The sequence below is a fragment of the Rhinolophus hipposideros genome, assembly GCF_964194185.1.
Source record: "Rhinolophus hipposideros genome assembly, chromosome: 23".
Taxonomy (NCBI): domain Eukaryota; kingdom Metazoa; phylum Chordata; class Mammalia; order Chiroptera; family Rhinolophidae; genus Rhinolophus; species Rhinolophus hipposideros.
In genome coordinates this window covers 23,997,850-24,015,203 of record NC_138069.1, presented here as the reverse complement: position 1 = coordinate 24,015,203, position 17,354 = coordinate 23,997,850, and the positions used below count along the sequence as shown (strand labels likewise).

General features: G+C 49.9%; 1 protein-coding gene across 5 annotated transcripts in view; it reads left to right on the top strand.

The window, feature by feature from the left end:
• Positions 1-17,354, top strand: part of ANXA6 (annexin A6) — a 46,078-nt gene that overhangs the window by 2,995 nt on the left and 25,729 nt on the right. For all 5 annotated transcript variants that reach the window (XM_081035942.1, XM_081035945.1, XM_081035943.1 and 2 more), the window contains exons 2-7: positions 7,164-7,204; positions 11,899-11,989; positions 12,701-12,795; positions 13,331-13,444; positions 14,700-14,790; positions 15,702-15,781. In XM_081035942.1, the coding sequence (XP_080892068.1) occupies positions 7,187-7,204; positions 11,899-11,989; positions 12,701-12,795; positions 13,331-13,444; positions 14,700-14,790; positions 15,702-15,781 (489 nt within the window). In that variant the 5' untranslated portion in view covers positions 7,164-7,186. The remainder of the gene's footprint in view (positions 1-7,163; positions 7,205-11,898; positions 11,990-12,700; positions 12,796-13,330; positions 13,445-14,699; positions 14,791-15,701; positions 15,782-17,354) is intronic.

Sequence of the window (17,354 nt, the reverse complement as noted above, 5' to 3'; positions counted from 1 at the left end):
GGGAAGAAGTTGTACACAATGTGTCCTGTGTGCCAGGGCCTCTTCTAAGCAGTAGCCATGTCAATTCTTTTCATCCTCACCACAAACCCTCTGCGACAGGCTCTATTTTTAACAAGGACTTGTCCAGGGCCTCACAGCTCCTGCATAGCGTGTCAGGCTTCAGTCACAAGCCATCAGGCTCCAGCCTCTGTGCTGAGACTCTACACTTGGCTGCTTTTTACGAAGTGACCTGAGCTGGGATTCAAACCCTGGGCAGTCCAATTCCAAGCCCCGGGCAGCTCGATGATCTCCTGGGGCCTTGTGCAGACCTGGGATCAATGGTTCTGGGTCAAAAGAGGGAAAGACACTGCTCTCTAAGAAACCCGAGTGCATGAGCTGGGGGCTGTGCCCAGGCACATGGCCAGCAATGGCGTTTACCCGGGAGGCTCCTGGAGGGCCCTGGAGCTGGGTCCTGGGTATCTTCCTGCAGGCTGGGGGATCAGCCACCAGGAAAGGGGAAAGAGAAGGATCTAGATTTTATAGGCCAGGGGCCTCTGAAGTGGGGTAGACGTACCCCAGCAGGCGCCAAAGATGACTTTCTGGGGTACTGGAAGAAACTATTAGACCTTATTTTATGTGCATTTAATCTCATGCTGAGAAAGTATGTTTTTGTTTATCATGATGAATGCACAATTTCTTTTGTTACTGGTGGTATATAGGATCCAAAACAATGCAGATTAATGCACTAGATTGCCAGCTTCATGGGGGTAGGAGACGCATCTGTCTCATTTAAAAAATTTTATCCCCAACTCCTACCCAGAGGCATACAGGAGGCGCTCAATAAATATTTTTTGCAAAATGAAGCCCTGTTTAATGACTAATTTTCTTTATGAGTTGGGCAAGTTACTTAACCTTTCAAGTTATTTCCTCTCCTGGCTATATAATGAGGAGTAAAGCACAGTGTGAAAACCACTAAGCGGGATGGTTCCTTTTATTCTGTTGAGGGGGGAGCAGAGTTTTGCCACCCCACAATATGCATTTTGGGGGGATATTGGTTATTTTAAGCTGTTTTCACTTTTTTTTTTTTTAAAGAAACAAAAGACTCAAGAACCTTTTACCTCCCCCTTACCTGCCTAAAAGAATTCAGATAGAAATACCTGCTCCAGGAAGGGAGATCACCTTAGCATATTCACCTTAGCAAATTCACCGCAGCATAATCCGAACTAAATGTGGCAGGCAGAGAGGGACATAGAGTGCAGTTTTTAGACTCCCCCGTTGGTTAGACTCCCATGGTTTCTGGTGGCCCCATGTTTGCTCCTTCTCATCTACCTGTAAATTGCCTACCTTCTCTTTGAAGTCCAAACCACTGCCTCCCTTTTTCCTTAGCTCAAGATGGTATATAAACATCAACTACTGATTTGTTCTTGGTTCCCATATTCTTATGGAACTCTCATATGTACATACATGATAAATTTGGATGTTTTTTCTTGTTCAACTGTTTCATGTCAATTTGATTATTAGACCAGTCAGAGAACTTAGATGGTGTAATAAAAGGAGAATTATTTTTCCTTCCCTGCACTGATTTTTTTCAAGGGGGTTATGAAAGAAATCATGAAAGCTGCTCAGTGCATTTCATCCAACTCTCCTTATGAACCACACCCTTTGGTAGGGGGTACAGCAAAGAAGAATATACAGTAATTCTCAAGAAAGAGTAAAATGATGACTCACACAGATATAAAAATGATCATGTACTAAAGATTTTATTCTACTCATTAATCAATGACTGGACCAGGCAGATGTTATAACCAGCTCCAAGGAGAATCAGTAGACACCTTTATGTTGAAAGGAAGGTACAAATGGAGGCAAACTGGTTTTTCCACCAGAGAGGGAGAAAAACCAATTGGACCTTCAACCAGATAGGATAGAATGAGCATGTCTATTAGAATTATTTTGCATTACCATCACTTATCTACAAATTGCTGAACTGTAAATAGCTCACAGACTGAAATCAGATAAACTGGAGAGTATGAAGTACAGATTTCCCTCCACAATACCTTGGAGGCAAACAGCTTCCATCTAATAGGGGAATGATAAATCCACAGTGGTTGACCCAAACCAGCCAGCGTAGGTGGTTTCAAAATGCTGTGAGGGTTTAAAGGCCAGAGAAAATCCCCCCTGGCTTTCTAGAAGAGTTGGCAGTATCACTTAGGAAAGTTTTAAAAAATTACCAAAGCCCAGGCCTCACCCCAAAACCATTGAATTGGACTCTCTGGGGCTTGACCTCATGCTTTCGTGGTTTGAAAAACTCCTCCGCACTTATTAATGAAACCATAATTGAAAAGCACGGGTGTTGATGCTAGAAGGCTGGATAGGAAACGCTAGTGGATGAGACTCCTGGTTTAGGAAGGAGAGGCTATGGTAGTAGGTGACAAAGAGGGAAGGGAGGGCAGATAAATCAGGAAAGATATCAAGGGCTTTGAATGCTGAGATGGGGGGCCTGCATCGAAGGGACCCTTGGAAACAAGTGGGCAAAGCAGTGATACGGTTCAAGTTAGGGTTCCTGGGGCATGGGAGTCGGGGTGATTTTTTACATGACCTTCCAGGTTCTTTCTTGCTTTTTTTCAAATTGCCTTTCCCAGACACACCTGCTTTCACCCCCTTACACTCAACATCTCTTCCCTCCCTAAAAGTGTGCTCTGTTCCTCTAAAGCCCATGAGCTACATTTTGAGGACAGAAATGCTTTTTCTTATGCTACTGTTTCTGTTCTGCCTGCCATCAACTCTCTTTCTTCCTTCCTCTGCTTCTTTCCATTGAGTCCAAACTCTTGATCGTGTATTTCTATCAGCCTGAATCCCTAATATGTATCTTTAACTTTATGCATGTATAGCAAACATCAAAAACGGAACATAAAAGGACAAGATGATCAAATATGTGGTGATGGAAGGAGAACTGACTCTGGGTGGTGAACACACAATGGGATTTATAGATGATGTAATACAGAATTGTACACCTGAAATCTATGTAATTTCACTAACAATTGTCACCCCAATAAATTTTTTTAAAAATTGCAGATGGGATTAAGGTTGCAAATTGGGCGATCTTTAAATAAAGAAATTACCTTGGATTATAAAAAAAAAAAGGACAAGATAAAAAAATTTAGAAACTTGTAATATTCTCATCCTGCACCCCAATGGCTTCTCATGCCCAGTACCCCACTTTGGCAACTACTGCTCTAATAATGATGGCTGTGGTAATAGAAGCCATCACTTATTAAACATTTAATCTGTATCTGACCATGCTAAATATTTTACCTGCCTTACTTCATTGATTTTCACAAAACCTTAATTAGATTGTCATTTCGAAGGTGAAGAAACCAAGTCAGAGAGAAATGACATAACTCACCCAGGGTCATGAACTAGGAATTTGCAGTGCCAGAATTTGAACTCAGGCCGTGACTGTAAACCCTGCATTCTTTCTTACGATGCCACCCTGCCTTTCTTGTAAATGTTTGGGCTTATCACATCAAAGCTACCATTTATTGCATTTTTGCTGTGTGCCCAGCATTGTGCTAAGGACTCTTCATCCATTATTTTGTTTCTCAATACGTAGAGGTAATTTTTTAATATGCATTTTGCAGAGGTCGAAATTGAGATTCAGTTTAGGTAATGTATTTAAAATCACACATTGATTGGGGGCCAGAGCCGTGACTCACAGCCAGATCTGACCTCAAAGCCCATGCCTTTTGCATGACTTGGACAATACCTTCCCCTGTAGCTCTTGGTTTCCTCAACTCTGGTTGAGGAACCAGCCACAGGTCCTGCCATCTCTGGTATGTTCTCTACACCAGAGCGTTCCTCCTAGAGTCAGTCCTGATCTACCAAAGGGAAAGGAAAGAAATATGATTGCTTGTAGGCTAAAGGACTAAGGCAAGGGGTGGCCACAGTAGCACAAAGCCTCCAGACGACTCTACCCTTGAATGGATTTCTGGAATCATCAGCTCCAATGAGCCCTCATGGATAGCCAGGTCAGAATAGATTCAGGGAACGCTGAATGGCCACTCAGGTCTAGAGTGACCACACTTGCCAGTCTTGAGAAGCTGTTTCAACTAAGATGATAAAACTTGCATACTGGGGCTGGGGTGGGGCGCTAGAGAGGAATCCTGTGGCCTGGGGGAGAACCCTCCTAGGACTGATATTCTGAGGGTTTTCTGTGAAAATCCCTGGTTGAAATCTATAAAAGCCTTTCATGAGACCGACTCTGGATTTTTTCAGAGAGTGATAATATCCCCATTTTACACATGAAGAAACTGAGATCCAGAGAGAGAACCTGGCTTATCTGAGGTTACAGGCAGATTGGGAACCGGAACCTGGGACTTACCCTGTGGCCTCTTCCTAATGTCCCATTGCAGCCAGGGCCCAGGGTTCTGTGAGGCCTTATTATGACCTGGCAGTGGGAGGCAGAGATATTAGCCATTGTCTGGGTCTTGCCATGTCATTTATCATCCCTGCGGTACCTTTGTCCTGTCTAGAAAATGAGGGGCTTGGAGTAGTGGCTCCTTAAGGGTCCTCTGGGTCTGAAACATTGAATTTAAAAACACTTATTCAGCCAATTTGGGAGGTATGATCTGGGTTGTTCTGGGAAGAATCAGAGCCTCTTATAAAGCCAGGGTAGACGGCGCCTCTGTGATTAGCTCCAGAGGGTCCCTGAGTCCTCAGAGGAGCTCCTGGAGATTGGGCCCCCTGAACTGCAGTCTGACATCTGGTTCTAGAAGAAGCTTGCTTTCCACACACATACAAGACGTACACGCTTGCATGAGTCACACATAAATGACTCTCAGAGCCCAGTGTCTTTTCCCAAAGACTTAGAGGCCTCTCCTGTGAGCCGGCTCTCCTTGGAAAGGGGCTCTTGTCCAGATGGGCCTGGGCTGTAGCCAGCAACTGAAGTTTCCATTAACGGGGCCAAAGGAAAATGCTTCAAGGCTGGAGGTGCAAGTGACAGGCCTCAGCCCTGCCTCCCTGTCTCAGCCGACTTCCTGGACCTCGTTATTCCCTCTGCTGGGCTAGTTTCTCTGCTGGCCTCGGGGATCCCTCATCCTCTGCCCACTCCATCCCCCAGGTCTGGGGAAACCCAGAGCTGGCTCCTGGCCAGACTCTGGGGTAGCTGTGGGCCCCATCTCTGGGGAATGAGGGGGGTGTTGGGTTCCATTTCCTGGTAAGAGCTGCACATTTGCACATTTGTACCACGAGGCCCCTGGTTGTCAGGGAAACAGCAGAGCAGTTGCAAGCAGATATCTGTCCTCTGCTCTTTACTCTCAACCCCGTTTCATGTCTGTCTGATGACTGTAGTTTAGGGGACTTATAATCAGGCAGTGGGGACCCATGGGCAAACACGACAAAGCCTGTCCTCAGAACTTCCCACTCGTACAGTGAATGCCACCATTTACTGAGAACAGAGATCTCTGCCTAGCCTCGTGTGCTCCGCCCTTGACCAAAGGTTTGTCTCATCTTCCAACAACCCTACGAGGCAGGAAAGGGAAAGCCCCAGTTTTGTATTTGGGATGACCTTGAACTCAAAGATGAGCAATAGGCCCAAGGTCACATAGCTAATAAGCGACAAAAATGGACTTGAATCCAGGTGTGTCTATCTGACTCCAAAACCTGTGCTCCCCCTGTGGTTTCCAGTGACCCCACAGTGAGCGCAGGGTTATAGACCGAGGTCAGGGGCTGCTTTACCCTAAATGTTTTTTTGTGGTTTTTTTTTTTCGGTGGGGTTGATGTGGAAAACTGGAAAGCACTGAGCTGAAATGTCTCCTTGGTGTCTACCCTCTCTTCTAGTTCAGCACCTGGTATGTCTTACTAAATATTAGTCTAATAGAGTTGGGGTTTTGTACTTTTAAAAAGTAACATAGACAGGGTTAAAAAATACCAATTTCGTAAAATGGAAAGCGCTGGTCCTCGTTTCTCCATCTGTCATCCTGAGAAAATTGCTTCACTTGCATCTTTGCCTTCCTGCTGAGGGTGCTCATGAGCCCAGCTGCCTCCCCCTTGTCTTCCCTTTTCCAAACCAGTTACATCCCTTCTTTCATTGCTTTTTAGGTCAGTTATCTTGGTTTCTTCCTCCTTCACTGTCGACCCTGTCCCCTGCCATCCCCTTCAGTGAGATCGTGTGTCCCGTTTGTTCAATCACCACCTCCCTGTGACTTTCTGTCCCATTAAAGAAAATTCCAAAATCTTCCCAGTGACCTCAGGTACTGGTTCCCAGTGTCCCTGCCCGCATCGCCTGTTGCCATGTCAGCCACACTGAGCCCCATGACCGCACTGCGCCAGGTAGCCACATGGTCCATGAGACCCTCCGAGCCCTCGCTTTGCCTGGGACTGCGTCCCTTGTCACTCCTTCCTGACCAAGCTTCATCTTTTCTCCCTAGTTTTTACCGTAGACTTTTGTTATTCTTCTCCATTACAGAGTAAGCTCCAGAAAAGCAGGGTTTTATGTATTCTTTTATCTAGTGCTGTATCCTCAGTACCTAGCGCAGTGCCTTATCGGACCGAGGCTGAAGACGTGTGTATTGACATGTGCAGGAACCATAACCCTTCAGATATTTGCAACAGGGGACGAGGAGCCCCTTGAGTTTTCTCATGTGCAGGCGCTAAGCCCTGGGTTCTAGAACTGTTCTCGGTGACTTGGAAAGAGCACGCATGGTGCAGATCGCATGGACGCAGGAATTGGGACTTGGCTGAATTCAGTTTTAAGTTTGTGTGACTTTGGGCAGATTACTTAACCTCCCTAACCCCTGCCCCACCTTCAGTTTTCTCCTCTGTCAACAGGGGGATCTGATGCCAGGAAGGATTGCTGTGGGCGTTAAGTGAGACTGTATCTGAGAAAGTACCCTCCACAGCCTGGGGGAATCGTGCGGTCGCTGGTCGTGACCCTTCTCCCTCTGGGTTCCGAGTCCCTTTCCCATGCTGGTGTGAGTGTCTGGACACTGGCTAGTCTGTCCATTGTCCTCTGAAAAATGCATTCGGCCCTGACTCAGGTCTTTGGGTATCATTCAACCTGAAGGGCTGGAGGCAGCTGGGAAAGAACAGGGGAACATACTCTCCCTTGGGAGGAAGGGAAGGTGAGGAAATTTGGGGGAAAGAATGGAGGAGAGGGGAGTCTCATGGGGTCTCTTTCTTCTCCATAGTGTTTTCTGCACAACCTGAGACCATGGCCAAACCAGCACAGGTAAGGAGTCTCTCCCCTCCCAAAGGCTGTGCTCTGCCTTCTCTGGGCCTGGGCCCGTCCTAGGCCTGCTGCACTGAGCCCTGGAACCTTCTTGAAAGGAACAGGAGAGATTCTCAGGCTTGGCTTGCTCCTGTTACAAGTCACAGGTCTCTCAGATGTGAGTAACCATGGCAACACACAACATCCAGAGCAGAAAGGATGGGTATTGGCTCACATGACTGAGAAGCCCAGAGCTTCAGGTCTGGCTGGATCCAGGGGCTCAAATGATAAGGTCTGGATGCTGCCTGTGAACTGGGCTTCCTCTGGGTCGCTTTGTTCTTGGGCAGGTTCTTCCCTGATTTGGCACACTGATCACCAGCAGCTCCAGGCTTCTCTTCCACTTCCTGGGAAGCCTGTAGGAAACAACAAAATTTATTTCCAATGATTCCAGGGAAAGTCAGGTTTGATTCTCATTAGCTGGGCCTGGGTAACTTGGATCCAGGTGGTGGAGTTGGTCCCATCTGAACTGTATGGCCCAAGAGTGGTTTCTCCAGGAAGGGAGACAGATACCGTAGAGGCAAAAGCATTAGAAGGTCCTCTGTGCTCTGGAGGATGGAAGTGTTTCCTGTCACATGCATTTGGGATTAAGTGTCCCTGGATTGGGAGACCCCAGTCTTTGATGCTGTGTGACCACTTTGCTGGGCAGTAGAATTGGAGATATATCAGAACTTTTATTCCTGTCTGTGGCCAAGATTGGGTTCTGTCCTTGGTCAGAGCTAGGTGTCATTCTGTGCCAGGGTTTGCCTGAGTGATTGATCTCTGTCGGTTGGCCTTAGAGAAAGAGATGTGGTCACGGCAGCGATGGGAGCAAAAAGGGAGAATAAAACAAAGCAGCCTTGGCCCCTTTTACCCCCCACTTCAGTCACAGAGCCACTGGCCACAGATATAATGCAGGAGCTGTGTGATCTTGAGTAAGGTCTTTACCCTCTTGGGCCTCAGTTTCCATTACGAGGTGGTTGAGCTCAGTGAAAACTCAGCTTGGTCCCTGTCTTCATGACCTGCCACCCAGTCAAGAGCGCCTTAAGGATACTTATTGACAGGTTTTGAAGAGCACAGTGTGTCATGTGATACAGAAGGAGTATACTCAAGCGTCTTAGCCATAGCCTCCCGCTCAGGCTCTGAGAAGCGTACTTTGCACAAGTGGCCTCTGACCAGGACGAGAGAGTGTTGGTGGTTATGGGCAAAGAGCCAAGGCAGACTTTTGCTGTTCCCCATTTCCCATATGTTGTCACCCCCGAGCTACTTCCTGACCAGCATTCGAACTGCAGGGTTCTAGGTGCCTGAAGTGGACAGATCAGGCCCTGGGAGGTCAGAGGGGCCAGAACCCAGGGCACGGTTCTTTGGACTCCTGGTGCAGTTCTCCCACACCACGCTGTCTGCCTGTGGGCCAGCGGCCGGTGCACATCCTGCAAGCAGAAGTCCCAGGGTGGCAGTGCCTCAGGGGTTCTTGGTTCCATGGGGTGGGTTGGAATCCCCCATGCACACTGCTGATGCCCTGGTGGTGGCAGTAAAAGAGCTCTGGGAGCACGCAGGTGGAGGGAACAGGAAAGCTGCCTGGAGGAGCTGCTCAGAAAGAGCAAGAGGCTGAGATGGTTCAGGTAGAGGCGATGCTGGAACAAAAGGCCAGCGCGGAGGGGATGCAATGTGTTCAGGCCGTACCAGCAACTTGGCATGCTTGCAGTGCAAGGGCTTGTTGAGGGGAGGAGGTGGCAGAAGACAATACGAGAGAAGTGTGAGAAAGGATTTCCTTCCACTGAGCTGAAATGTGTGTCCGCTGTTCCCAATTATTAGCACCCCAGTTCCCTTCTCAACACACACCGCACATGTACAGAATGAGCCACTCACCCTCTTCTCTCGTCCGGATCACCCCCAATTACTTCTACTGTGATAATTAATTGTGCTATTTTCCCTTTCCTTCCTTTCAGAAGAAGGGAACTTGAAGCCCAAAGATGTGAAGAAATAGTGTAGTGTCGTAGAAAGGTCCTGACAGCATGGCTCTGTGGCCTCAGTGTCTCAGGGATGTCTGGGTTTGACTGAACATGGAGATGGGCAGACGGACACTTTGAGGACAGCAAGAGGGGCAGGTGCCAGTGCTTGGGGCTCCAGGAGCTGCAGAGATGAGGCGTCAGGTTTGATGAAGGCAGCTCTCAGGTGGAGGAGCTCTGGCCAGCAGCCTTCTCTCTGGGTGATGTCACTTCTGCTCCCGAGAGGCCTCGGGACTCCTACTTGAGCAGCAGCCTGGACGGGGCCCAAGACCACAGAGCCCCAGGGTTTAAGCTGCTCACCAGCTGGCATCAGGACCTGTTGAATATTTCAAGGTGGAAAGTCCCTTTGCCTCCGCTCTCCCCTCCCCTCGGTCATGGGTACCTGAAGCCAGGAACCTGTCTGCTAGAGGAGGAGACAGAGGGACGGCTAGCTGCAATGGTGGCACTTGGTGATGCAGGATTCACCACGTTGGTGTGAGAATGACTGATGGTGGGACACCTGGGCCTGGGATTTGAAGGATTGTCTATGTGTGTCTAAAATGTGACCAGTGCTAAGTCCCTGTGTCTTCCTCTTCTGGTGACTGTGATCCTGAAGGGTCCTAGGTTAACTACTCTTGCAGGCAGCCCGCCTAGAAGGTTCTATTGTTCCTGTGCAAAGACCCACGTGGGAGACCGGCCCTGCTGCTCTCTAAGCTGATCAGCCTGTCTCTAAGGGAAAGTTTTGATCAAGCTGTGTGTCGGTCATTAGACCTCCCTTCCCCCAGGATGGCATTGCCTCATCTTTCAACCGCAGTCCCTTCCCCAGACACTAGTGTGTGAAGGGGGAGCAGGATGACGATGGAGGAACAGCAACAGGAGAGGCTCGTCAGCTCGCTGTCACTGCTGAGATCTTTGTCCTTCAGTCTGGGGACACACTTCCACCTTCTCCTCTTCTCTTCATTCCTTCCTTGCAATTTACACTCCCATGATCTTGGCAACTTTGGGCGTCTGCACTGAGTGCTGAAGTATCTGGGTGCGCGTCTGGGAATGCAGTTCGCTTGCTCTCGCCTCCAGGCCTTTGCCATGCTGTTTCCTCTGCGTGAAGCCCTTTGCCTCCCCCCCCCACCCCCAGCCGTGACTCATCGTGTAGGAGGAAACCTTCAACCTGCTCAGAATATATTCAGTCGTCATTCATTCTCGCACCCATTCATCTAGGAAACACATCTTTACTGAGTACCTAGTTGTGCCAAGCCCTGTGCTACGTGCTAGGAATATATCCACGAGCCGGACAGACGCTCTTAAAGCTTTCTGGAGGGAGTATCTCTTTTCTGGTCCAGGAATTTGGTATCTGTCCTTCTCTGCCCAGGGCTGTGATCGGGTTACGAGGAATTGACCAGTGGCGGGAAGGGGACCGTGTCCCGTTCTGGTCACCCGCCCTGTCAGAACTTTAAATAGCAACCCTGCGCCCACGCATGCATACCTCTCAGGAGCCAGCAACTGCAGACATAAACCAAAGCGCATCCAAACGCCTGGCCAGGTCCCACAGTGAGGGCTCTGGAAGATGTAGGAGGTGGTGGGAGGCTCATTTTGGCCTCCCACTTCTGCCTCCTGTAAGGCACCGTTTATGTGGCCCATCCCCACCCCTTCCACGAAGCCTTTCCTGGTTCCCTCCCCCAGCTGGACTCAGCCCCTCTGTTTTCCCACATTACTTTGCCTCTGTCTTAGGGTATTTACTACAAGCTTGATGCTAATACATGCTTATCTCTCTCCTACATTGAGTCAGAAGGTTATGAAAGACATGGTCAAGGCTCCTTTTTCTCTGAATCGTTAGCCCAAAGCATCGGGCCTGGCACCAGCTGAGTGCCCTGTTCCCGAGCCTTGCGCTCAGAGCTTGGAGCCCTGGCATGCTCAGTTCTCCCAGCCCTCGCTGCCCTCCTGGACCCCATGCTTACCAGGGCCGTGTAGCTGACCCACATCTGACTTCTCTGTGAACCAGCCCATTGTGCATTCAGGTTTGATGTCTAAGATCCTTTGGCTCTGCCTTTCCACCCCTTCACCTCGAGGGTCCAGCCAGCTTATCTTCAGATGTCAGTTCGTGGCTCAGTTTACTGGGCCCAGAGGGGCAACACTTTGCCTTGGCGTTGATTCTGAGGGTGGCTGTGGGCTCCCCGGGTTGAGACCCCACTATAAGAAGCTGGCAGCTTCAGGGTTTCTGGAGAGCAGAAACAAACAGGCCAGAGATCTGGATTCCAGTGACTCCAGCAAGAAGCTTCCCTTTTCTGGGCTTGGCTCCTTTGTTTCTGTGATAGAGATCATCTGAAGTGCTTCCCCAGGTTGCTAAAATCATCACAATGGAGGTGAAAGGGCTTTGTAAACAAGAAAGTGCCATACAAATATGAGGGGCTCTTGTTCCTGTTATAGGGCTCATTTCCAGCCTCTGCAGTCAGCCCGGCTTTTTATCTCTGGGTCTTGGGACAGTGCAGGGCCAAGGGCTTTGCTGAGCCAGCCTCCTGTGGGGCAGGTTGTGGGAGAAGGTACCAGGAGAGTCACCCTTCTCCTTGCCTAGGTTTTCTGTGGTCAGTGCCCAATTTAGGGGAGGGGGGCTAAGCCTGGACTCTATCTGTGGCTAGGGCTGGGAGTGTGGCCTGGGGTTCAGGGCCAAGGTCTACAACTCACCTTTTCTCTCCACAGGGTGCCAAGTACCGCGGGTCCATTCGTGACTTCCCAGACTTTGATCCCAGCCAGGACGCTGAGGCTCTATACACTGCCATGAAGGGCTTTGGTGGGTGCCAGCCACTGCGAGAGGGGCTGCAGGAAAAGGAGCAGGACTCACTGGGGCTTGGGCATGTCCCCATCTGTGGGCACACCCCAGAGTCCTTTTGGGGGCAGGGATGAGATTCACTTACTCATTCTTTGGTCTCCGTTTTAAAATTATATTTCACAATTGTAGAATGAAATATTTCAGACCAACGAAAAAGGTTTAAAGAATAATAGAAGCTTCACCCACAGACGTGCAACCCCACTTGAGAAATGGCACTTGTTGTCTTATATAGTTGGAACCTCCTTGGCCGGTCTTCCTGCTGATAATACCAATCCTGCCTTTTCTCATGGGGGGAACCATTACCCTGATTTGGTGCTCGTTATTCTCTTTCATTTTCCTTGTAGAAAGAACCCAGTCCTGGGTGTTAGGACACCTGGGTTTTTCTAAGCCAGGCTCCTTGTGAGACCTCGAGTGAGTCCTCGCCCCCCTCTGGGCCTCCATTTCCTTGTCTGTGTGATGAGCTGAATGACAGGCCCTCTGTGCTCAGATACTGTGGGTGCTGTCATCCCTCTCAGTGGGGGCTTAACAGATCCTCATAGATGCTTGTCCCCCTGGCCCCCATACCACTGCCTCAGGAGCAGAAGGCTGACGCCGGGGACGTCAGGGAGCAGCTCTGGTGGGCTTCCTGGAGGCAGGTTGGCACAGGATGACGGGTACCCTCCCCTCTTCTAGGCAGTGACAAGGAGGCCATCCTGGAGCTGATCACTTCCCGGAGCAACAGGCAGAGGCAGGAGATCTGCCAGAGCTATAAGTCCCTCTATGGCAAGGTAACCATGGCAACCAAAGGGGGGGCGGTGAGGGGTCTGGAATGATTTTGTTCACCTGTGTGTTCATTCAGGGTGTTTCCTGGGTATTTTATTCCAGGTCAGCCTCGGTGCTGGCACTTCTGCCCTCCTTTTCTCTTCAGTCAGGGACCATTCAGCCACAAATGCCTAGAGCCCTCGCTGTGGTCTGGGTGTTAGGGCTGTGCCGGTGAATGAGACCTGTGAGGTGTCAACCCTGTGGACTCGCAGGTAGTGGGAGAGACACAAGTGAACAAGTAAACAGCCGTGGGGAAGAGGCAGGGTGCCGTGGGCCTGAACTCTGCACCCCATGTGCTAGCTCTGTGACTGGGCGAGTTACCCGACGTCTCTCAGCCTGTGTCTTAGAGCTGATGACAGCACATACCTCCACGAGTGGCGATTAAATGAGATTACTTAGCCCAGTGCCTGTACAGAGTGTAATGCTCATTAAATGTAATTCTTATCATTATAACTGCTCTTCCTCCTCCTCCTCCTTCTCTTCCCCACCCCCATCCTGCAGGACCTCATTGCTGACTTGAAGTATGAGCTGACAGGGAAGTTTGAACGACTGATTGTGGGTCTGATGAGGCCACTGGCCTACTGTGATGCCAAAGAAATTAAAGACGCCATCTCGGTAAGAAGCGTGGGTCTGTCTGTGTGTGTGCTGGGGGTGGCTGTGTGACTAAGGGAAAGATTCTGGCCTCTACAGCGGGTCTGCAGTGAGCCGTGCACCCACCCAACGATGTAACCTGCTTTCGGGAGGCAGACCCTAGCTGCCTAGTCCCTATCCCAGAGGGGCACCACAGTCTCCTGTGGTGGGACCGACGTCGGTGGGAGGCAGGCCCTGTGGAAGGGAGCCCAGAGCCCCACACCGGTATCTGACAGTCCTGAGGAAGCAGGATACAGGAACGTGGGGACAAACGGTGTTCAACACCAAAGGCCAAGGGCATAATAAAGGATGTTAGGAGGCAGGCCCTGGGCCCAGGGTGGCAGAGAACATGAGAGGACCATGTTGGGCCCAAAAGCCTGGAGAGGATTTGGTTGATCAGAACGGGAAGGTCATTCCAGGCTAGAGAAAAACTCGCCAGAGAGCTTGGGGAGGTTCTTTAGGATATGAGGAGCAGCTCAGTGGGTGGAGATAGAAGGTCCCTCCCTAGGAAGCAGAGAGAGATCAAGAACCCTTAAGTGTATCTAGGACTTTACAGTTTACAGTGTGCTGTGATCTTTGCCTCAGGTGAGCTATTGAACATGAATTCATTTCATAAACTGATAAACTTAGCAATGTGAGAGATTATTACCCTTTCAATCTCCCTGTGAATTTGGCAAAGCAAGTAGTAGCCTCTCCATTTTACAGATGAGAAAACCGAGGCCCAGAAAGATAGTTTCTTAATAAGATGTCACAAAGCAAGCCGCAGGCAGAGATGTGACTAGAACCCATGTCTTTTGATTCTCAGGGAAGCAGCTCCCAATCGGTGCCTATAAGCTATAGGAGTACCTAAATGCTGGGGTTTTATAGCCCTGGCCACTCCAGGATCCTAACCCATGACTGATGGCCTCCCATCCTGGTCATTTTTTTTTTTTTAAAGATTTTATTGGGGAAGAGGAACAGGACTTTTTTATTGGGGAACAGTGTGTACTTCCAGAACTTTTTTCCAGGTCAAGTTGTTGTCCTTTCAGTCTTAGTTGTGGAGGACGCAGCTCAGCTCCAGGTCCAGTTGCCATTGCTAGTTGCAGGGAGCGCAGCCCACCATCCCTTGTGGGAGTCGAACCGGCAACCTTGTGGTTGGGAGGACGCGCTCCAACCAACTGAGCCATGCAGGAGCTCAGCGGCAGCTCAGCTCAAGGTGCCATCCTGGCCTTTGACTCATGTGTCCGTTCTCTTCTCCCAGGGCATTGGCACCGATGAGAAGTGCATCATTGAGATCTTGGCTTCCCGGACCAATGAGCAGATGCACCAGCTGGTAGCAGCGTACAAAGATGGTGAGATCAGCAGGAGGGGCCATTCAGGATTTCAGGTTGGAAATGAGAGTGATTGCAAAGGAGGAGATCCTAAGATCTGATTCAGCCACCTTTCCTCCTTCCCTCTGATCCCATCCAATAAGTACCTGCTCTGTGCTGGGCAGTGTGCTAAGTTGTCAGGATCGGCAAAACCCATGTAAACCCTGCCTCCCAGAGCTTATAGACTAATGAGGTAATGAGGGGTGTAGACCATAAGCAGGTAAATACGATGATGACATGTGGTTGTGTTATAAAGGCAACAAGCAAGATAGAAAGAATCTGACTTTAACAGGGGAGGGCCTGCTTCAGACAGGTGGTCAAGGAAAGCCTGTCTGGGGAGGAAATGAGAAGGCGCCATTTGTGTAAAGAGTGGGGAGAAGATCCCGGCAGGCAGAGGGAATGGCAAGTCCAAAGGGCCTGGAGCAGAAACGAGCCTGGAAGCCAGCGTGAGGCAGGAGTGGTGGAGGGTAGGGCAGGAACACACAGAGCCTTGTAGGCCAAGACAAAGGGGTGATGCTTTATTTATTCTAAGTCCGATGGGAAGCAGGGGAGCCCATGATCAGATACGGGCTTTAAGTTGATCACCCTTGTTGTTGTGGATTGGAGAAGGAGTGAGAGCAAAAGCAGAGGGAATAGTCAGAAGGCTGTAGCCACTGCCCAGAGTAGGATGGCACCAGTAAGAATAGAGAGAAGTAGACAGATTTCATCACATCATGTCATGGGTCAGTATAAATAACTGAAAATACGCCCTGGGTGTTGTCATGGCCATCATGGAAAGCTGGGTTTGGGGATTCGTAACCAGTATCTGATCATTTGGGGGCAGCAGGGACCTTTATCCTGGATCTCCGGGGTCTCCTGAGGATGGGACTAGAGCTTGTGTTCCTTCCCTGCAGCCTATGAGCGAGACCTGGAGGCTGACATCATTGGCGACACCTCTGGCCACTTCCAGAAGATGCTGGTGGTCCTGCTCCAGGTTGGTCTCCCCCGGGGCCCTCCCCGGAGCTCCCTACCGAGTGCAGGCAGAGAGCTGTGGGCATCTCCCTGTACCCCCAGGCAGGGACTCCTTGGTGTCTCCTTGGGTATAAAATTCTCCTCCTAGACTGTGGCCAGCCCCTTTCCCTCTGCCCATTTTATCCTTGGTCTTGAGATGGTTTCTCTCTGGCTCCTCTGGGTGTAGAGTTTGATTGTCCAGGGGTCTGTTTTGTTCCCCCGGGTTTGCACAGGCAGGTGACTTACATTTCCATGTGCACACACCCTTCTGTCTTGGGACCAGGAATAGCCTTTCCTGTGACCTCCTTCCTCTGTCCTCTCGGGGCCTCCCTCCTGCCATTGCTTCTTCAGCCACTGCACATACCTGAGGCCGTCAGCAGGCACTGCCTTCACTGTGTCCCTCACAGTCCAGCCCCCCCACCAAGGAACACGTGTAAAAGAAACCATGAAGAGGCTGCAGACTGCTGTCCCCAGCTGAATTCAATCTGCCAAGGTGGCCTTTTTTCCTTTGTTTTCCCACACAGTGTGCTTAAACACACACACACACACACACACACACACACACACACACACACACACAACCACTTTGAGTTAGTGGCTAACAATTACACATAGGGAGATTTTGCTCAAAAACCCAGATTCATGGATTCTTTCGAATAGTTGAAAGTCCTGGCAATATCAGGCCTGCGTTTTGCAGGACTGCAAGTGGGCTAGAAAGCAGGTCTAACCTGCTGTTTCACCTGTACCGGGCTGGCGTCACCGGCATTGAGATGTCGCAAGCCCAGCTCCAAGCACCAAACCTTGAGGCAGCTTTCTATGTAAATCAAGCCACCTGTTTGTTTCTTTCACTTCCTCCCCAACTTTACCCATATTTTACACCAGTTTTCTTCCTCCCATTACTATGACAATCCACGTTGTATATTAAGCAGGTGGGGAATTATCAGAAACATCCAGTGTTGGAAAGTGTGACCTTTGCCCCCGTTTTCAAAGGGCATGTTCTGGAAAGAGACTTCCAGCCTGCATCTTAGTCAAGGATGTTCCCTCCTCAACCTGTGACACCATGTGGGCAATGACGTGGCACGGTTTGTAAGCCTGCTAGCTCTGTCTTCTTAAGCTCAGTCCCAAAGAGAACCAGGGGGTTAAGATCCTGAAATGTACAATCCGGCGGGAAGAGGAAATAAGCATAGGTTTGACCTCTGCCCACATAACCGAGCAGCCTAGTAGGGCTGTCCCCTGCCCGCTGTGAGTGTCCGCCTCTGTCAGATGGGGCAGGCGGTCAACAAAGTCCAATGGCATTTGGTGCCTTCTAGCCTGTGAGCTCAGATCTGAGGGCCCCCCGTCTCAAATCCTCATTGGTGAATTCTTTGGGTTAGGGTCTGGGAACCGCTACTAGGACGCACATTGTGCAGACTTTTGACCCCTGTAATATTGTTGGGGCACGCTGTGACAGGGGCCCTGTCCTCAGAGATGTTCTTGCTACAACGCTCTGTTTCCTCTGGGAAGGACCTTGATTATTCTCAGGACTCCCCTGTGTGTTCCCAGCTCCAAGGATGAAG